The sequence below is a fragment of the Hippopotamus amphibius genome, chromosome 2 (genome assembly GCF_030028045.1).
Source record: "Hippopotamus amphibius kiboko isolate mHipAmp2 chromosome 2, mHipAmp2.hap2, whole genome shotgun sequence".
NCBI lineage: Eukaryota > Metazoa > Chordata > Mammalia > Artiodactyla > Hippopotamidae > Hippopotamus > Hippopotamus amphibius.
The window spans coordinates 102,467,519-102,488,062 of NC_080187.1; the positions used below are offsets into that span (position 1 = coordinate 102,467,519).

General features: G+C 39.0%; 1 protein-coding gene across 2 annotated transcripts in view; it reads left to right on the forward strand.

Annotated features, from left to right (window-relative positions):
- The first annotated feature begins 4,268 nt into the window (after positions 1 to 4,268).
- Positions 4,269 to 20,544, forward strand: part of HPGD (15-hydroxyprostaglandin dehydrogenase) — a 31,560-nt gene continuing 15,284 nt past the window's right edge. The window contains exons 1-4 of one of the 2 annotated variants that reach the window (XM_057724040.1): positions 4,269 to 4,647; positions 4,963 to 5,086; positions 8,219 to 8,325; positions 15,901 to 15,997. In XM_057724040.1, the coding sequence (XP_057580023.1) occupies positions 4,555 to 4,647; positions 4,963 to 5,086; positions 8,219 to 8,325; positions 15,901 to 15,997 (421 nt within the window). In that variant the 5' untranslated portion in view covers positions 4,269 to 4,554. The remainder of the gene's footprint in view (positions 4,648 to 4,962; positions 5,087 to 8,218; positions 8,326 to 15,900; positions 15,998 to 20,544) is intronic. The other variant, XM_057724037.1, reaches the window with a different exon arrangement.

A 20,544-nucleotide genomic window follows, 5' to 3' on the forward strand; every position in this document is an offset into this window, starting at 1 on the left:
ATCTCTAAATCCAGAAATAAATATGAACATTAAGGAAGAACCTAATAACAAGGATTCATTGGTCAATATATATGCGGCAGGGCTGGTAATGGATGCTTCACAGGATGCCAATTATCCTCCGCCTAACAGCCCAGGACACTCTGGACCACAGAGGTTGAGTAACCAGCCCAAGATCATACCATCAGCACAAAGGAGGGGATGACATTTGAACGCACATCTGTCTAAGAGCTGAGTTTGGCAGAAGGAGCAGAGGCTTGGGTTTGAACCCAGGTGTGTCGCTAGATCTCAAAGTCTGACCTTGGCACAGATTATTTGTCTTCCATGAGCCTCAGTTTCTTCATCTGTAAAACGAGGATAGTAACACTTACTTTGTGGGATTGGAAAAAGGGTTAAAGGAGATAAGATGCAGAAAAACAAGTAGATATTCAGAAGTGGTCAGCTCCTCTACTGCAGCCAAGACAAGAATCTTTGACCCAGGTATCAGCAGAAACTGCCTGATTTCAGCATGTCTTTTTGGTTTTAATAAAGAAAAAGCCTATTTCTGCATTGATTTATATGTGATCACTTAAAAATTAAATAAGATTTATCTATCAGGTGACTGATCTGCTTCTGTCTAAGCTGGAGCTTGTGACTGGGTGCATTTTGGGATGTCTGTGCTCACCCTTGAGCACAGGGCAAAGGAAAGTCAAGTGGAGACTGGCCCGTCTTAACAAGTCAGAGCTGAGCCAACAAAGACTAGTGTGTGTGTGAAAACATAACGTGATCAAGGAATTCTGATTTGTATTTAAGTCTATTTTTAACTTGTCTTTCTTAAAGAAATTGCTATTCAGTCATGGAGAAAAGTACTGCTTAGTTACAATTATCTCAAAAAATAAAAAGTTTAATTAAAAAAAAGAGAAGAAAAAGTATGACTCAGGAGTCAGCCACACTTGGAGTCAAAGCCATCTTCTTCTATTTTCTAGATAAGTGACCTTGGCCAAATTCCCTAACCTCCCCAAACCTGTTTTCCTCCTCTGTAAAATAATCACAATAATAACCACCTCGCAATTTGGTTGTAAATAATAAATGCAATTACCTATGTACAGTGCTTAGTGATAATAGCATTTACATAACATTTGTTATGTACCAGTTACTGGCTTAAGCACTTGACTTGTATTTATTTAACTTGGCATAGTCTTCACAACAACTTTATGAAATAGGTACTATTATCATCCTCATTTTCCTGATGAGGACGCTGAGATTCAGAGAAGTTAAGCCACTTGCCCAAGGTCACACAGCCCGCAGGTAGTGGAGCTGAATTCCAGAGGCTGTGCTTTTAGCCTTTATGGGATGCCCACCCCTGAGTATATATCCAATACCTGCAATCGCATTAAAGGAAAAATGATCTCTTTTAATTTGATTGTTAATTAATTTTGTTTTTACGAGAACTTTGTACAACAAACTAAATAAAACATAACCTATAAATAGGAATACTTTCACAAAATTATAATGAATGATGGTTTGTTTCAGATTTAACCTAGTTTTAGCTAAGAATTATGTTTGTAATTATACAAACTACATTAATGATGGAATTACAGAGTTAATGCAGATGAAATTAAATAATGTTATGAACACAGAAGATGAGAAATGTTTATCAAAAACTCACAGAGGAATGGGGAATTTGTTTACTGAGTAAGGAGTGTTTTTTTGGCTTTCAAATATACTATACATAATGTCCTGTAGATATTTTTAAGTCAAAATGTACGCTTAATACAAAATATGATATCAAAACATTCTTCTTCAAAAATACCATACCCATGTATTTTTTTCCAATCTTACTTTTAAGTTATGTAAAATGATAATCACAGTACATGGGACTTCTCACCACCTAGTTCAAATTTTCCATCTCCTCTCAAACACGTATCTCATATTTATCTGTACTTTTCTTCATTCAACATGCATTAAGTACACACTTTGGGTGACCCTGCCCTGGATGCTCAGGACACAGCTGTCCTTGAAGACACTCAGAGATAGGAAGGTAATTACAATCATGTGAGCACCGTTTCCAAGGTAGAGTTCTCTAGCTCAGTAGGAAGACAGGTGAAGAAAGCAGGGGGGGGACTATACTCAGGTGAGCAGATACTGTATGGCAAAGCCCCGAGCCTGGACAGTGGGGTAGGTTTTAACTGATGTGCCTTCCGAGGCTGTAAAGAGGGGCTACAAGAAAGATACAGGGCGCGGAATGCCTCCTATGCCATGCCTTGGGGTTGAGATAGTTGAAGGGTTTTAAACATCACAATGTCTAAACATGATCAGATCTGTGTTTTAGAACTTTTATTGGGAGGACTGTGAAAACTGAATTGAAGCTAAGAAATCTGGGGGCAAAGAAATAATTGAGGAGTCTAACTGCTGTTGTTGTCACAGGAAAAAGTATAAGGTTCTGAACAAAGGCAGTGGTCATGGAAACCAAGGGGAAGGAAAGGGGTTGAGGGCATCCCAGTCCTTCCTTTGTACTAATAAAACTGTTTCTCACATTTTTCTCCATTTCATATGTATTATTTGTTAATGACCCAGAAATAATTAGTTAGAACTAATATTGTAATTATTTCGTGCCAGACATAATTTCATTGTCGCATGAAATCTGAGGCACAGAGTTGAAGCAACTTGCCCAAGATCACAGACAGGCAGGAGCAGAGAGACAAGACCCAAACCGGCTTTGTCTGAATCACAGCCGATGCTCTTCCATCTCACCCACCCACCCCCTTACTGCTTCCTGTTTTCTGGTTTTCACTCTCCCTGACTGGCAGCCTTTTAACCTGAATCAATCCCTGTCCTTTCTTAAAAGAATAACTTACTCTCTTACTAATCTTTCCAACTGCAGTCCAATTTATTGCTTTCCATGTCATGTTGGTCTGGAATCTCTGCAATATTCATCTTCTCATCAGATTTTTTTTTCCTTAAATTTCAGCCATTTGGTTTCTGTGCCATCTAAATGTACTGACATTGATTATTAATTGGAAAAATTCAAAGCATTTCCTCCTTCCTTTTTCCCTGCGCACATCAGAGTACTTTGCACTGGTAACGACTCCTTTTATTCTTGAAACTCTTTTCCCGTATGAGCTGCAACACTTTGTTTTCCCAACACGTCCCTGTGTCACTCCAGCAAGTCCTTCTCTGGCTCTTATGTTAGTTCTTTCCTGACAACGAAAAATGGCTCCTTTTCTTCTATGTTCTGTGCATGCCCCTAGAGGTGCTGGGTTTTCCTTTGTTTCCTTTTTTTTTTTTTTTTTTCAATCCTCTGCTGTTCTCTGTCAATATGAAGACTTCTGTTTCAGTGGTTTACTGACAACGTACATTTCACACAATCTCCCCAAACATGCCAGCCCTGCCAGTCACCTCATCTGCTGGTGATGAAGAAGTACACAAAGGATTCATTCTGCTGTGTAAGCTTTTTGCCTGACCCCCAAATGCTTAGATTTCTTTGATCAAGAAAACTAATGCCAAGCAGGTATTAAGCTTACAGTATTAGAATTGAAGCCTGCAGGTGATAACACGAGAGACAGACAGACAGACAGACAGACAGACTGGGTGGGCTGAATACCCCCAGCTGAATGCATCTCAGTGCACAGCTCAAGCTCAAGTTCCTGGAGGACCAGGAACCTCTGTTCCATACTTAACTCAGAGCCTCCAGAACGAGTATGACTCAACGGCCAAGCATTCCATTGAACCAGCACTTCACCAGGCTGACAGCGAGTCTGGAAGCCCTGTGCAATCAGTGATGACAATTCTTGCTGGGCGCTCTCAGGATGACCTAGAATTGACACTGATCTGAAACATAAGTGCCAATAAGACTCTTATTTCCAAGACTCAAGATTTCCAGCCTTGAAATGACAGGATCCAGGGCTTTCATTCAGAGCACAGTGCACTTTTCATCTCCAGTATCTATAAAGGTTTATCCAAAACACAATTAAGAAAGAAACAACAACAACAAAAAACACCGCAACGGTGTTAGTGACCTCTGCTTCCTCCATCCCCACTCCAATGTCCAGAAGATGGGAATTCAGACAAAAACTGACATTGAAGCGAAAAAGCAACATACCTAAAATTGTGCTTTACTTTTTGCTTTTTTTTTTCCCCATTGTTTTTTTTTTGGGGGGGGGGGGAGGGAGGATGGGAGAGGAGAGGGGAGGATCTGGGCGTAGAGGAGGAACCAAGCTCTCAGCCTCTCCTCCGCCCTTCTTTTATGGGGTGGTCTTCAGCGCACTGAAGGGAGCTCTTCTTGGGGAGTAATCTTTCTGCTTTGTTGCCCCCACTCCCCACCCCCCGCCAGTCAGGCAATCATAGGCGGAGGGGAGACTCCGATCTGGGCTCGGCTGCGAATCAGGAAGACAAAGATCGCGGAGCCTGGGCGCTCAAGGCCAGGTGACACAATCCCGGGTGCCCGGCGCTGCTTGACAGCTTCATCCCCGCCCACTGGCAGGAGAACGCGGCCCGGCCGCAGGCGCGCGCGCAGGGTCCTTAAAAGCTGCGGCCGCGCGGAGACGCGGAGCTCGCCCACCGCGCACAGGCGGCGACATGCACGTGAACGGCAAAGTGGCGCTGGTGACCGGCGCGGCCCAGGGCATCGGCCGAGCCTCCGCCGAGGCGCTGCTGCTCAAGGGCGCCAAGGTAAGCGCGGCAGGGCGCACGGCGCGAACCTCGCCTGTCCACCCGAGATCTGCCCGCCAGCCGGGGCCCCGGGGCGGGGGGCGGGGGCGGGGGCGGGGGGGAGCGACCGAGGCTTCGCTCCCCGGTGCCCGCGGTGCCCCCTCCACAGCTGCCCAGGCTGGCGTGCTCGAGCGGACCTCGAACCCGCTGGGAGAGAACCTGAACTGTAAACTGCCCTATCTCAGGTCCAAAAGAGGAGAGCGTCCGGGTGTCGCCTCATTGTTGGTCTATTTCACTAGCCGCGCAGGATCTCGATTCCTTTCCTCCTGTCTGTAGGTAGCGCTTGTCGATTGGAATCTTGAAGCAGGTATAGAGTGTAAAGCTGCCCTGGATGAGCAGTTTGAACCTCAGAAGACTCTCTTCATCCAGTGCGATGTGGCCGATCAGGAACAACTGAGAGGTAGGAGAGGGGAATCCACCCATCAGTGTGGAGCGCGCCTTGAGCATGCAGCAACCTGAAGGCAGCCCAGGCCAGAGAGCCAGCCTGGGGCGGGCGGCGGGCTACCTCCCGGAGAGCAGCTACCTCCGGGCTCCAAGAGATGACTGGGGGCTGTTATGTTTCCTCTGCCATCCCCAACAGCCCTAAAAACTAAGAGGGAAGAAAAGCCAAGCATGCTTGAGAAATCCTTTTATTTTAGTCATTGGGTAGCACATCATGTAATCAAAATTCCTTGGTGTATTGCAAGACAGTGCTGCTACAGTAAGTATTAAATGATTTAACTTGCGGATGGAACTGGGAAAAATAAAGTAGGCTAGGCGAGTATTGCAAACAACTTCTCCCAGAAAGCTGGAAGACACAGAGTCCAGTGACAATCAAATGCGGCATGTTTCTTTTTGGAACGTACTGCAATGTAAGGTCAAGGGTTGTTATCACAGACATGCTGGATGCTTTTAACCAGATGTTCTCTCTGGTTTTTCCCTTATGAAATGATACTTTAAAAACAATAATAGCAGCTGTACTGCAGTGTTAGAATTGCAGAAGAAAAGTTTCTACCAGACTTTCCTCAATACTTTCCTGTTTCTGTCTACTCACGTAAAATAGACCCATCTAGTTGTGAAACAGCAGGGACAATATTGGTGGAGACAATTAACAGATTTGGTCATATAGAAGCCCAGCAGATCTGTATGAAAAAATACATATTTTTCTGGGGAAAAATGGGAAGACAAAATATTCGTATTTCACAAAGTTTTTTTGAAAGACTAAGTAAATTGTTAGGCACATCTTTAGTCAAGGGACCAAAAAAAATCTTCATAAAAGTCTCTCTGGTACTTCTGTCCTTAACATGGATGTGTGCTTTTTTGTAAAGTTTGGGCTGTTCTGTGAGAGAGTGAAAATGGAGCTATATGTTAAAAGGAGACAAACTGCTGTTCAGGGAAATTGTTTTAAAGGAAATTATGTAATTAAAATCTGAAAATGTTATAAAGACTTGTAACGTGGATTACAAGCATGAGGAGAAGAGGCCTGCAACAGTGCTAGTGGAGTATATTTTGCCAGAGGATAAAGTGTTGCTCATTGCACAGGATATTTTGGATCAGGGATAAAGTCATGTCACATCCCAACAGCCGTGCTGATGGGATAGGGAACAGTATAGATCACCTGAAAAGCTATTTCTGTCTGAATTTATGTCGTTTCACATGTGACACTTAACCTTAATTGTTTTGCTTCCCAGTATTTAAAATTAGTAGCTTGGCTGTAAACACATTCCTTAAGGATAAGTGATTGTGGAGGAGGAAACCAGACACATAATGAGTGACCAGCAGAAGGCACGCTGGTCATGAGAAATCCACGTGTTGTCTGGACATCAGCGTTTATTTGGAAACATGGCATTTTAGGAAAACATGGCATTGGCTCTTCCAGTTTCAGGATTTAATGCTGCCTACAGCTTTTAAAACTGGTTAGACGTGTGGCCAAAGAGACTTCATTGAAATCATAAAAATACAGAGGTGAAAAAGTTCTTGGCGATGACTTAGGAATGAAAAATGCAACACGAAGAGTTTAGGCAAATTACAAAGAGTACCACAGCATATTAGCAGCAAGAGCTAGATTGCAAGTTGCTTAAGCCCAAAATTCAGTGGTATGTCGTAAAGAAGAATACACTGATGTATAATTTGGTGTGTTACACATTGGTAAGGGTAGAGTATAAGGAATACAGTGGACACCAGAAAGAGGAAAGAAAAATAAAGAAGCAATTAGACATCTGTATTTGACAACCTAATTTCCTATAAGGTGGATGTGGAGTTCCGGAGTAGAACATATTTAAGATGGAATGCAAAAATTAACGATAATAATATTCCTTAGATGTTTTCTACTGGAGGGCCTTTTCTGGAATCAATTTGAGATCTTAAGAAGCATTTTAAAGATTCTTTGAAAAAGTGAACTGTTTTTATATATTTTGCTGTTTTCCATTCCAGTACAGTAAGAGGTACTGTAAAGGGTACATATTAGAAAGTCTTGGCAATATTTTTGGCAGTTAACTTGCATAGTAATTTATCCATTTGGCAAATTAGTCCGTGCCCTCTTCAGTATGGCTGGTGGTTGTTAATAATTCTTTAATTTTATTTCAATCAATATAAAGTTGATGTGGATCTATTTTTTTTTCCAAGGAACTCATATGTTGGACCCAAGACCTGAGATCACATTTCTATCATTTGGAAGAATAACCACCATTGTTATCTATAGTTTCAAGTAATAGAACTAGAAGCAGTGGTAAAAGGCCCAGGGAAACAATAGAACTATGTAAAAGGCTACTTTGAGAAATAATGTTTCTTAATACAAAGGGGTAAAGCCTAATTTTAACTGGTCAAGGAGGGTTTGCAAGGACTGGAAATGTGGTTGGACAACGTAATGAGGGACCTTCAGGCCTCAGAATCTATGCAGACTTGACCTTGGTTGAACACAGTTGTCACACAAACTAGCAATACAAAACTGTCATAATAGAAAAAGAAAAGGCAGACATTGAAGTTATAGTAATCAAATGAAATCAACTGAATGAAGAATAGACTGACTTACTAGGATATCCAGATGCACTGAAATGATCATAATGGAGCTGAACACACACATGTTTAATATGACACTTTGTAAAGATAGTCTGGCTCATTTTCAAAAGAATGCTTGTCATTGTCTAAGCTGCAGAGCTTCAGTAACTTCTTAGGGACAGAAATGCTGGCTGCCCAGACTGACTTCTAAGAGCTCTTAGCATAGGATGCTCAGTTCTCTAAAATTGACACCATTGAGTTACGCTTACAGAACTTTAATGTGCGTACAAATCATCTGCGGATCTTATTAAGTTTACGATTCTGATTCTGTAGGTCTCTGGTGGCCACAGATTCTGCATTTCTAACAGGTTCCCAGGTAATACTGATCTTACTGGCTCACAAACCACACTTGAGAAGCAAGGCAGGAAGTCATAGTCTAAGAGCGTAACTTTCATGAGGAGGCTGGATAAATTAAAACATCATTTCAGGGCATAGACTGTGGTAAATGTGTGTGTGGAAAGTAAGAACATATCTATAATGTCTTTTTTTTTTTTAGCTACTTTTAGGAAAGTTGTAGACCACTTTGGAAGACTGGACATTTTGGTCAATAATGCTGGAGTGAATAATGAGAAAAACTGGGAAAAAACTCTGCAGATTAATTTGGTAAGCTGCCTTAGCCATGTTCATTGTCTACAATTATTTCATAAAGTGATATTTTAAAAGGAAAAAAGGTTTTTTTTTTTTCAGGAAAACAATACAATGACCTACATATAGAAAAAGGGAAGTTATAAAAAGCTAAGGAAAAAAGCATTTCCTTTTACAAATAGGAAGACATTTGAGGTTTTTAATTATGAAAATAAATCTGTCTTAAAATACAAAAAGGAAATATGAGAAAAAGACATAGTTTACTGTATAACTTAGGAGCTGGCAAACCGTGGCCCTTAGGCCAGACTAGCCTGCCACCTGTTTTTGTCTGACCTGAAAGCTAAAAATGGTCTTTATGTGTTTTAACAGTTGAAAAAATAGGAAAAAGAAGAAAAACTAAAATATATGAATATATGAAATTCAGATTTCAGCGTCTAATAAAGTTTTATTGGAACACAGCCTGGGTCATTTATTTACATGTTGTCTCTGGCTACTTTCATGCTACAAGAGTAGAAATGAATAATCATGACAGAGGCCCTATGATGTGCAATGCCTGAAATGTTTGCTATCTGACTCTTATAGAAAAAAAATTTTCCAACCCCTGGCTTAACTTATTTACTTAAAAAATAAATCTGGATTCAATTGCAAGACTATAATAGAAAACGAGGCTAAAGTGATGACTGTTGGACTATGTGATTATTAAGATTTTTATCCTGAATGTCAGTGTGTGTGTGCATGCCTGTGTGTAATTCCTGAAATGTTTGATGATTATTTAGCTCTTCCTTGAATTGTAAAAATGTACAACTAGGAAAAAAAAAATTTTGTTTTATTTGTTGTATCACAACCTTCCTGATTATCCCATTTTATAAACACACTTGACATAACATATTGAGGTTTAGTAATACTCAGACTTTAGCTAAAGCTAAATGTTAGAGCTGGGCAAGGCATGGGGTCACCCTGTCTTTGGTAAGGTCTTTCTCACTAGTCTTATAAAGCAAGCAAGGGTAAAGTACAGAGGGGCTGCTGTGTGTGTATAAATGCACAGGGAGTGGTCCCTACTTCACCATACCCAACTCCTTAAAAACAGGAACCATGTGATATTTTTCTTTGTTCTGTCAGTAATCAACACAGTATCTTGAAGATAGTGCTTAGTCAATAAATGTTTGACTTGAATTGACATTCTCGTGAGTAATGACTTAACTGTAATAACTTGATGCCAGTAAAGAGAGAATTACCCTAACTCACAAAAAGCTGGATCCGTGAGCACCACTTTGATAAGGTATGAAGTTGCTCCCCTAGCTTAACAGATGCCTAAAATCCTTTGACCCAGAACAAAATGTACTATTTCAAAGTACAAACACCCTCCTTCCAGTTCTTTATAAAATTTGTCTCCAGTGTTGCTGGTTATTATTATAGTACAAAATAACTTTAAAGCTTATTTGTCAGGTGTCCCTCAAAACCTTTCTGGTGTGTGTGTGTTTAGAGACCTGACAACTGCTGTTCCTGAGTTGAGAAAATTCCATGATTTTCTTTAGCTTTAGGCTAATAATGTAGTGAAATAAAATGAAATATTTTCATACTGTGAACCATACTTACATCTCTTGGCTAACTCTTACTTTATCATGGTATGTCAATGTCTACGATACCATCGAATTTGCTTAGTTAATATCTAATTTGATTTTATATTTGTGTCTCTCTGTTATAAATGATAAGAGCTTATAATTTTCTTAAAATATTTCTATTTGCTTTGGCTGTCAGCTATTCCTTTGCTTACTTTTATCTCATTGATCTGTCCATTTCTGAATAGCGTGTAGTTATAACTCAAATGGCAAATGTCAACTTGCCTACCTCTTTCAGTCATTCTGTCAGTTTGAATTCTACATAAATGGTTGGTGACTATAATTTATTGATCTTTGATTTTTTAAAGTTGTAGCCCCATTTGCAACCTGTGATTTTTGATTTGTTTTATACTTCCAGATATAAGATTGGTACCCTGTGTTTTCTTTTGATTTGCATTTACCTAGGTATATCTTTTTCTTTTTATAAAAATAAATTTATTTATTTATTTACTTATTGGCTATGTTGGGTCTTTGTTGCTGCATGCCCACTTTCTCCAATTGCGGCAAGCAGGAGCTACTCTTTGTTGTGGTGTGCGGGCTTCTCATTGCGATGGCTTCGCTTGCTGTGGAGCATAAGCTCCAGACACGCAGACTTCAGTAGTTGTGGCACACAGGCTTAGTTGCTCCATGGCTTGTGGGATCTTTCCGGAGCAAGGATCGAACCCGTGTCCCCTGCATTGACAGGTGGATTCTTAACCGCTCCGCCACCAGGGAAGTCCCGGCATATCTTCTTCTATTTTTTTATTTTGAAAATGAAAGTAACCTTTTATGTGAATTTTGTCTCTTGCTAACAGTATAATATGAGGTCTTATGTTTCATATCACATCTAGGAACAAATGCTTTTTATATTTGTGAATTTAAGCCACTCATATTTATTTTTACTCTTCTATTAGGACTTATTCCTTCCACTTCAGTTCATACTTTAGGTTCACTAAATTTTCTTTCTGTTTATGTTCTTCTTCCATTCTTGTCTTAAATTCCATCGGATTGCTTTAATTTTCTTCAGCTGGTAAGAAAACCATACATTTTATATGTAATCTTTGGTGGTTATGCCAGGCCTATTATGAACCATACTTCATTATATCCTTTGGTTACCAGATTTTTAAAAAAAATTTGTTTGGAATATGCAACCAATTGGAAACTGCAGGAATTTTAAAAATATATGTTTTTATAAACTTATGCCACTCTCCAAAACTACATGAAGTGACAAGATTTTTATTTGAATTGAGCTGTGCTAATGAAAAGTCACACAAGCAGCTCTCTCCCTTGAACATCACTACTATTTTTAGTTTCATCAGTAAAACTACAGATATTGTATAGATAGAGGTCCCTAGGGTATAAAGTTCCTCTACTCATTGCATTCATAATGGGCCCCTACTGTGTCTTTTCTCTGAGAAATCAGCTGTCAGAAAACATGTGCAATGATTAGAATTAATATAAAGAACATGAAAATAGTGAAGAGATTTTCACAGAGGTATTTGAATTATCTGTCTGCATCCAGCAGAGAGGGCATGTTTGCTTTAATATAATAAATATATAGGTGAATAAACACCTGCATCAAGCTGGAAAGTTCCTGCATTATCTACAAGTAGAAAATTCTGGAAGACGGGAATTTTATTTGCCCTGTTTGGTTACAACTCACTCTCCTGGATTCTTCCTCATTAAAATTTAGCGGGCCTTTATTTTTCTTTGAACTCTGCTGACAAAGGCCACTCCTTACCTTAACTCCAGGGACTGATGACATTTATTTAATATTAAATAAAGAGAACAAGCTATAACCTTTGTTACCCATATATAACTTAAAAACAAGTTACTTCCCCTTCTACCTACAACACCCATTGCAAGAGTAGATTAGAGTCTGACCAATCATTGTCCTTATAACTTGATTATCTGTGTTAGCATAATGCAAATATTTGTGTGTGGTTTGTAGAATAATTTTTTTCAACCCTGCTCTGGATGTAATTTTCCTCCTTGAACAATTCCATGGGTGGTCTTTTGCATGTTTTTCCATGTTCTTGTCCATGTCAGAGAGTAAACCGCTTAAAGGACCTCACCACATACCTTTCCCTCTTCTGAAATTTTGTACATAATTTATACCATCCTTATAGGGCTAAGTTTTTTAATTTTATTAGAATTATTTCTATACATGTATAACATGCTAGTATACTGTAAGTTCTTTCAAGGCAGAAAATTTTTGTTTTGCATACGTCGTAGGTGTTCTATTAAAAATGCATTAGAAAAATAAGCTGCTATTCTATGATATTTTGCATACATGGATATTCATTTTTCTGTGTTTCAGTACAGTGTTTGGATGGTTTCCTAATACATCAGTGTGGCAAACAGTATATGACAGTATATATATTGTAAACAGTATGTATGTCTTTCTACTTTTACTACTTACCAAATTCGCCCCTTCTTTATTCTTCAGACAGCAGCTCTCACCACTCTTTCCACACAAGAGATACAGTAAACCTCTTCCCCGTCTTTTGTTTCCAAAAGGCTCCTCTGTGCTTCCTCGTCAGTCTGAAACCAGCCTTATGTATAGCTGCTCAGGCTCACAAGGAATGTTCAGGAAAGAATGAGTCTTTGTATAACTCTCAAAGGTTATTCTGGCCATTGGGCAGAGGTAGACTTATTTTAAATATTGATAAGGCCATTTGGTAATGTATTTATTTTACTTTTGGAAGCTTTAATAAACCCAAACAGCTCATTCCCACTGAGGTGGGACTTGTAACCTAATTTGGACATGTGACTAACTTAACATTGACTCCTTTCGTATGTTCAAATAAAAATTAAACAAAATAGATGGCTACTGTTGGGGAGTTTTTAAAAGATTTGTTTCAAACTTGAATTTAAAATTCATGAACTTTTATTTCATTTCTCTGATTCTGAATTTCCCAGTTTGTGAAAGGATGAAGATACTCCTTTTAGCTCTAAGGTTGGTTAAGCTTCAGTAAACCATCATTTGTGTGATGCGTCCAGCACAGTGCTGCTACATGGCGGTCACTCAATAGATTGCGTTTCTCCTCTGGAGACTAAAAACCTACATTTTCTTCATTCACATGATCTCGTTTCTAAATGAGGTAGATTCCTTTGCTCTACTCTGCCTCTAATGAAGAGTTGAGGAAATGGATAGAAACAGTGTTGTCAAGTGTACTCATTTTTCTTGGTTCCCAAGGGTGTTGATTACAACTTAAATTAATAACTACTTTCTATTATTGCTACTCTATCATATCTAAAGGTCCCATTGAAATATTAGAGTTAGGCAAAGCTTGCTAAATTATAAGTACCTTCTACAAGAGGAAGACAATCATATTTACCCTCTAAATAAGCAGAAATTTAAGATTGAACGAGGAAGAATAAAAGATGAAAAAAGATTTCTGGGGAAAAACATGATCATCTATATTAGCATCCCTTGAGAACTGTCTGGAGAAAAAACAAACCTTACAATTTCAGTACATATAAAAATTGTCTCTTCGTAACCAAAAATATTGAGTAAGCGTGTGTTAGAGTATTTTGTCAGTAGTCGAATTTTTATTTATTTTCCCTATATAAAAATAGACATTGGATTTTCTTTTTTTTTTTTTTGTTTGAGAGTCAAATGCAAAATTTTAACTACCTTTACAAAATGGAATAATATAATACTATAGATTCCAGCTTGTTTGTATTTGTAGCTAGACCATATCTGTAATTTTTTTTCTCTTTTTTTCCCTAGACACTTGATATTACAGTGACCCAATCCCTAACATATAAAGATCGCCAAAAGGCAACAAATATATTTAGGAAACATTTTTATTCTACAGCCTTCTAATAATTCCTTTAATATGTGATCTGGGATATAGAAGAGATTGTCATAGTAAAGGAGAAGAGGTGAAAATTTCATATATGTACAGCTAAAACCTTAGGCTTTGTCTTTCAGATTTATCCTAAGAATGCTTTCATTTGAAAAGTTACTCAGCTCTTAACCTGATAACAGATGGCAAGATGCTCCTTTGTCCCTCTCCATCAAAAACCAGGAAATAAATCTGACTTAAAAAAAAATTAAAAACATTCCCAAATTTTCTATCTGGCTGCATCTTGTAGATGTTGAAAATACAAAAGCAGGTGTCAGCAAAGCTGTAAATGCCTGAGAACAAAAGCATAGCACCAATACACATAAACAGAAATTCTGTTCAGACATGCTGGAGACTTGGGCAGAAACACACAGAATCTAACTGACTTCAGTAATTTCAGCCATCTACATTTTTTTTCCTTCTTATATAAACCATTAATGTTTTGTTTTTGTCTTTTTTAAAAGGAATCAAATGCAGGTTTTACTCATTCTCCCTAAGCCTACTTAATATCAAACTGATGCATGGCTTAAGTGAATAAAATCTTCAGTTTAGTTTTTTTTTTGTGCTAGAACTACTGTTATGTAGAGAGGCAACTCTGTATGCTTGTCAAGAAAACTCCAAAAGGACTTTTTAAAGTAAAAAGAAGGTAATCACCAATACATGCCCTCAGGTTCAGACTTGTTATCTCATTATCTGTTGTATCATTTTCTTTGCAGTACTGTAAAGAATGAGAGATGTAGGAATTAAGATGTCGAAAGCAAATTTTCACCTTTTAAAAATCTGCTTTGGAAGGGAGAGGAGTTCTTAAATCTAAAAGGCAAAGTACCAAGTGGGGAAAGTGGTGGGGGAAAGGGGGTGGGATGAATTGGGAGATTGGGATTGCCATATATACATTACTAATGAGAAAAAAAGTATCAAATTGTACACTTTAAATATATGCAGTTTATTGTATGTCAACTGTATCTCAATAAAAGTTCTTAAAGAAAAAAATAAAAGACAATGTGAGGTTTCAAATATGTTTCATGTCACAAGTTGCTTTTGATAGTGGTCAATTCTTAAATGTTAGAATAAAACCGAAAAGGTGCCTATACATGAATGTGAATGGTAGAGCAGAGTAAGCTATCAAAAGGACTGCTGCAAGAGTGATGAACAAAATTAAATGATTTCATTACTGAAGACCATGTGTTCAAGGAACAGAAATCCTCTCTCAAACTGGGTAAAACAGCTACATGATCTCAAAGGACACAGAGTTCAGGATTGCTTGATGCTGCAGCTCCCTGACTCAGGACCAGTTTCTTTTCCTCTCTCCCATCTGACATCCTTCATGGTGGTTTCCTCTTAAAGATGCTGTCAGTATAACTTCATTCCAGCCATTGTGTCCATACAAAGCAATGAAAAAGGAGTAATGCAATAATTTCTTCCTGGTTTCTCTGCAGCATTTTCTTCTATCACCCTCACCAACCTAGATCCCACCTCCAGTGACTGCTTCTCAGGTCTCACTGGCCAGAAACAGGTCACATTCAGCTCCTAAAGCAGTCACGGGCAAGGGAAATGGGATTTCTGTGACTGAATTAGATTAACCACTGTTTGCACTAAAGCAGGGGATATCGCCTTCCTCTGTATTACATGGAGAAGAAGTCGATAAGAATATAAAATAGAGGAAGGAAATGAAAACTGTGTAGGAAATCAAGGGTATCCACTGTTATATGCTTCAAGATCCAAGAGAATGAAACAGAGCAGATGGATGTGGAATAGTTGGACAAGAGAACCAGGTGCTAAGAAGGGTGAATAAATTTTGTATCCAGTATTTAGAAAAGAAAAAAATATGTATAGAATTCTTGAAGATGCTGAGGATTAGTGAAAGTAACAAGACTGTTGGAATATCACCTGTATCATAAAATCTCGGATCAGGCAACTAAGTAAAGTTTTGCAGAGATGTGGTGAGATCTACAAGTCTAAGCAAGTGAAAGAGAATCCAGTCAATGTGTTTAAAAAAACACAGCCACTTCAAAACCTTTCATTGATAACATTTGCAGGAATCTCCCTCAATGTCTGGGATAGCAATAAAAACTTTGGTGTGTGACTATATGGTAAAGTGTAATGGAGCTCTGTTGCTTTTCTGATTTCTGCCCCTGGACTAGGTTTCTGTCATCAGTGGAACCTACCTGGGTTTGGATTACATGAGCAAGCAAAATGGAGGTGAAGGTGGCATCATTATTAATATGTCCTCTTTAGCAGGTAAGGACAATTATCATGTTAACACTGATTTATTACTGATAATTTGGACCACAAAAGTAGCTCTTTAAAGTGTATTTATTATCAACTCAGGTTTGAAATTGAAACTTGGTTTACTTTTTTTTTTTTACTGGTTTTATGAAACTTCTGTATAATATCAGAAGTTCAAACTCTGTTTACTTCTATTATTGTATATTGTGACTTTTTAAAGTTATCTAACTGTAGTACTATTTTAAAAAAGATGTATATATATTATATATATATATATATATATATATATATATATATATATATTCCCAGCTTTGCTATTTTTCAAGTTATTGTGAGATACCTAAGCAGTAAAGCATGTAAAAGCACCTTTAATAGACTAAAAAGGACTAAAATGAAGTTAAGGTGTCTCTACTCCTGTGTGATTTTAGTAAGAGTGTGTAATTTTAAAATATGGCATACATAGTTAGTTGGGATATACTGTAGACTTTACTTTCTCAGCATCTCTGGCCCAGCCTGAGAATGAAATTGACATAAGATGGATCAACAGGAGCAAACCATACAGGTTTTCACATGTCCGTGAGAGCTCCCATAGGAAAATGAAGATCCCAAGAAATGGCAAGCCCTCGGTGTTTGTAAACTAGGTTGAACAAACTGAGGGAATTGTGGGAAAGTAACTAAAATATACGGGCTGACTAAAGCAAGATAAAGAGTTATTTTAACAAGGTCTGTACAGATGTCTCTTGGCCTTGACTCCAGTCTCTGGTGATAAGGTTTCTTTCCTCTTGGAACCGGGACAGCATCTCTGACATGGGAATTCTGTGTCCTGCTTTCAGGAAGAAAAGGGAGATTAAAGTGCTCCTTTGCACCTGCTGTTTTACAAGCGCCTTTAGCTCAAAATCACCTTTATGCCCAGATGATGTACTTGGACAAGGCATATTCCTCCTCCCTTCAGTGCTAACCTGCTGTAATAAGCAGACCCAAATGTGTAATGGTTTAAACATAGCATAAGCTTATTCCTCACTCATGTGTCAGCCCAGGGCAACATCCTTGCTGCAGGGAGCCTCTTCTGTGTGCAGTCTTTTGGGAAAGCAGGCTGGCAGGAGCTCTTCAGCATGGAGTTTCCGAGGTCATGCTGGCGCTGGTTGGTGGCGGGGGTGGGGGCGGGGACTCCCTTCCCTCCAGCAGAAACAGCAAGAGAATCCTGAGGAGGTGTGGCTCCTCTCCTAAATCCCAGCCCCGTAATGGCAAACCTCACTCTGCTCCCATTCCGTACAGGCTTTGACCTCTTGGCTCACCTAACAACAGGGAGTCTGGGAAATGTAGTCTAGCTGTGTGCCTGAGGGTGGATGTCAGAGGAGAGCTGGTCATCCTTGCTGCAATGCATAATCCAAACTGTGTTTTATTCAGGGCAGTGTGATTTACAATCAGCTGATATCATCTTACTCAGGATTAGCCATAAACCTTTGGCAGGAACTTTTGGAGCAGAAAGACTTTGAAAATTCTAGGAAAAAATCATTAATGGGTCTTGAATAGTTCAAGTGAAATCATGAAATTTTAGAAGCCTGACTAATATTGACAGCAAATCTAAACTATTCGTGTCCAAAAAACCATGAGAGTTTCTTCAGTTATCTGGTTGGTTTCAGTTTTTGTGGTAATTGCAGAATCAGTGTTCCCCACTATCCTGTCCTCCACCTCCCAGCTCCAGTAGCATTGGGGGCATCACATTTGGAGGTACCTGTGACCACACTAGTGTCTGAGACTCAATGTTTTTCTCATTCCTCTGGGAATCATTGTCAGATGGTCCTTAAACCACTGTGAACTTAACACAAGTGGAAACTTAGGCATCTCCCTCTTTAGAGGTTCTCAAAAATAAACTAGCATCTCATTTTCTGAGTTGCTTCAAGACAAAAATGCCTTCCCTAAAGTTATTATAGACCTAGTTCTATAAATGTTCAGGGTAATCTGGTTATTTTTCCTAACATGACGTCTACCTATAAATTATAATATTTCAAGTCCAAGAGTACGTTAAAAGGTGAAAGTGTGGACAATACTTAAAAGAAATATTTGACCCCAGAAAGGGCAGATGTTTAGATTTGCAGAGGCTGGAACCCTACAGGCAAATTGTCAAGGCTAAATCTACACTATTTTGAAATGAAATCATAAGAAAAGTATATAAATGATTGGAGAATTAAGAAGAAATATTTAATAGTGTATTACCAATATAAATGTAAAGAAGAACCTAGGATGGTAATCAAGAGATAAATCCATGAATTCTCTCTTAAATCTAAGAGGGATAGTAACACTTGGAGAACCATGAACGCCGTCCTGGGAGACCCTTGACCTTGTGTCATTGGAGGCACTGATTTCAATCTCAGGAGAGATAGAAGGCCTCAAGGTTGGATCAATATAAGACTCTCTGGGAGAGACTCTGTACCAGAAGAGGCTTACTTGCCCCAAAGAGCATGAATAGAGAAATGCAATTTAGTACAGCCTATTCTCCAACAAAAATATTTAAATATAGAGCAACAACTAACTTTCACTGAGCATTCACCATTTACACAATATTCTTTTAAACACTGTGTGTGCATTATCTTACTTAGTACTCTCAATAGCACATGAAGTAGATTCTGTCATCTTCATCTTCATCATCTTCATCTTCATCTTGCAGATAAGGGAACCTAGACTGGGGAATTTAAGCTTCCTGCACAGACTTACACACAAGGAAGCAGGGAAGCTGGAATTCTCACGCCAGCAGCCTGATATGAGATCCCCTGCGTCTTAACCACTAGATATTCTATCTCTCCTATCTGTGAGTTTGTTTGTCAGTCTATCTCTCTTTCCGTGTCTATCTTAGCCTAACTATAAAGAAAGAGAAACTGAATTTCTGTAACTTGATTTAGCCAGTGCGATTTGCTAATATCTTCAGGCCTCTTGGGCACTACTTCAACCTCAGGACTATTTACTAAACCTTCAGTGAAAGCTTAAGCTTTTGCCCCATGTGACACACATAGAGTAAAGCCCTGGAACCATTTGGGGAGCTTCCCAACGTCACAAGTCAAAGCATGCCATAGAGAAGAGTGATTTAGGGATCACGATTAGATGTCCACTTGGCTTTCTTAGCTAAGAGCTTGCTTTGTCACACTACCCATCCTGGGTGTGAGTTCTTTTCTTACTCATCTCAGAGCCATTGTTGGGAACCATGTGTGGATCTTTCTCTAATCATGCAGATAAAGCAATGAATGGTTATAAATTCAACGAGGAGACCACTTTGGCTTTGAATTACGCTTCTGGCACTCTTACAGTCTAGTGAATATCAGACCAATCCAGAGTGGTCCTCCCTCTGATATTCCTCCCAACAAGCAGGGTAACTCTATGGATCATGGTTCAGTGGTTCACCTCTGTCCATTATACTTGATTGGGTACCTTGATAATGCCTGTCCTTCATATCTGCGACATCTGCACCATTTTCTCGTTGCCTCTAGCCAATCCAGACAGTCCCTGCTTCCCCTCCTCTGACCCTGGGCTTTGTCACTGAGGTGTCCTCATCTCAGAAAGAGTATTAAAATGCATTGTTGTAATTTATGCACTCACCAAGAGCTTCTGTTCGTCCGATAATGAGATCAGTTGGATAAAAATACGCGATTTTGTAACAGTAGCAGAAGATAAATGTGGACATCTCACATCCTCACACTCTCCTCAGAAAATAACATCAACAATTTTGTTCCCTTGACATCAGAGCATGTTGGCAGAGGTCAGATGACCAAAACAGTCTTTGAGAGTTACCAGAGTCAAAGTAATTCTTTTTTTTTTTTGAACTCCTCAGCTTATATGAGATATAATTAAGAAATAAATTTGTAGGAAAAGTAGTTCTAATGCTTGCTTCCTCTGTGATTTCCAAATGGTCCTTTCCCACAGGCTTTTCCCCCTACTGCTCACTCTGTTAAAGGAATGGTGGGTAATATTCAACCCAACCAGAGTCCATCCCATGATCTCCTGCACAGATCCAGTGGAATCATTTAGTGTCATGGTAAAACTTCAAGTTGACACACTGGTTTGAGCAGAGAAGTTAATGAGTAATGACCACTGACGCAGACCGAGTATCAGATGCAATTAATAAGTTTAACAAACAGAGGAGTAGTTACAGTGGAGAGTGATTCTTCAGTGTGTTGAGGGAAGGGTGTGCTTCAGTCTGGAGCCCTGGAAGGTGTTCCAACCTCTGTTAACCACAAAAACTCTTCTGTAAAGAGTTTTTGTCTATAAACATAACATATACACCTGTACACGTTTTGCCACATTGTAAACATAATATATAAACCTGCACACATTTTGCCACATCCATCCTTAACTATTAAACAAGAAAAGCTGAACAGTAAGGAAGAGTGAAGTCTGGTTTAATGCAGATAATCAAACTCCTATGGAATGTCTTGTGTCTCTGCTCCCATAAAACATCCCATAGACGTCAAGTATGCTTCTTCTATACTTAGTTACTTTAAAAGATGGGAAAGGAAGTGTAGGCATGACAGGAAAAGGAGTCTGTCCACCAACCCTGCTCCCACCTG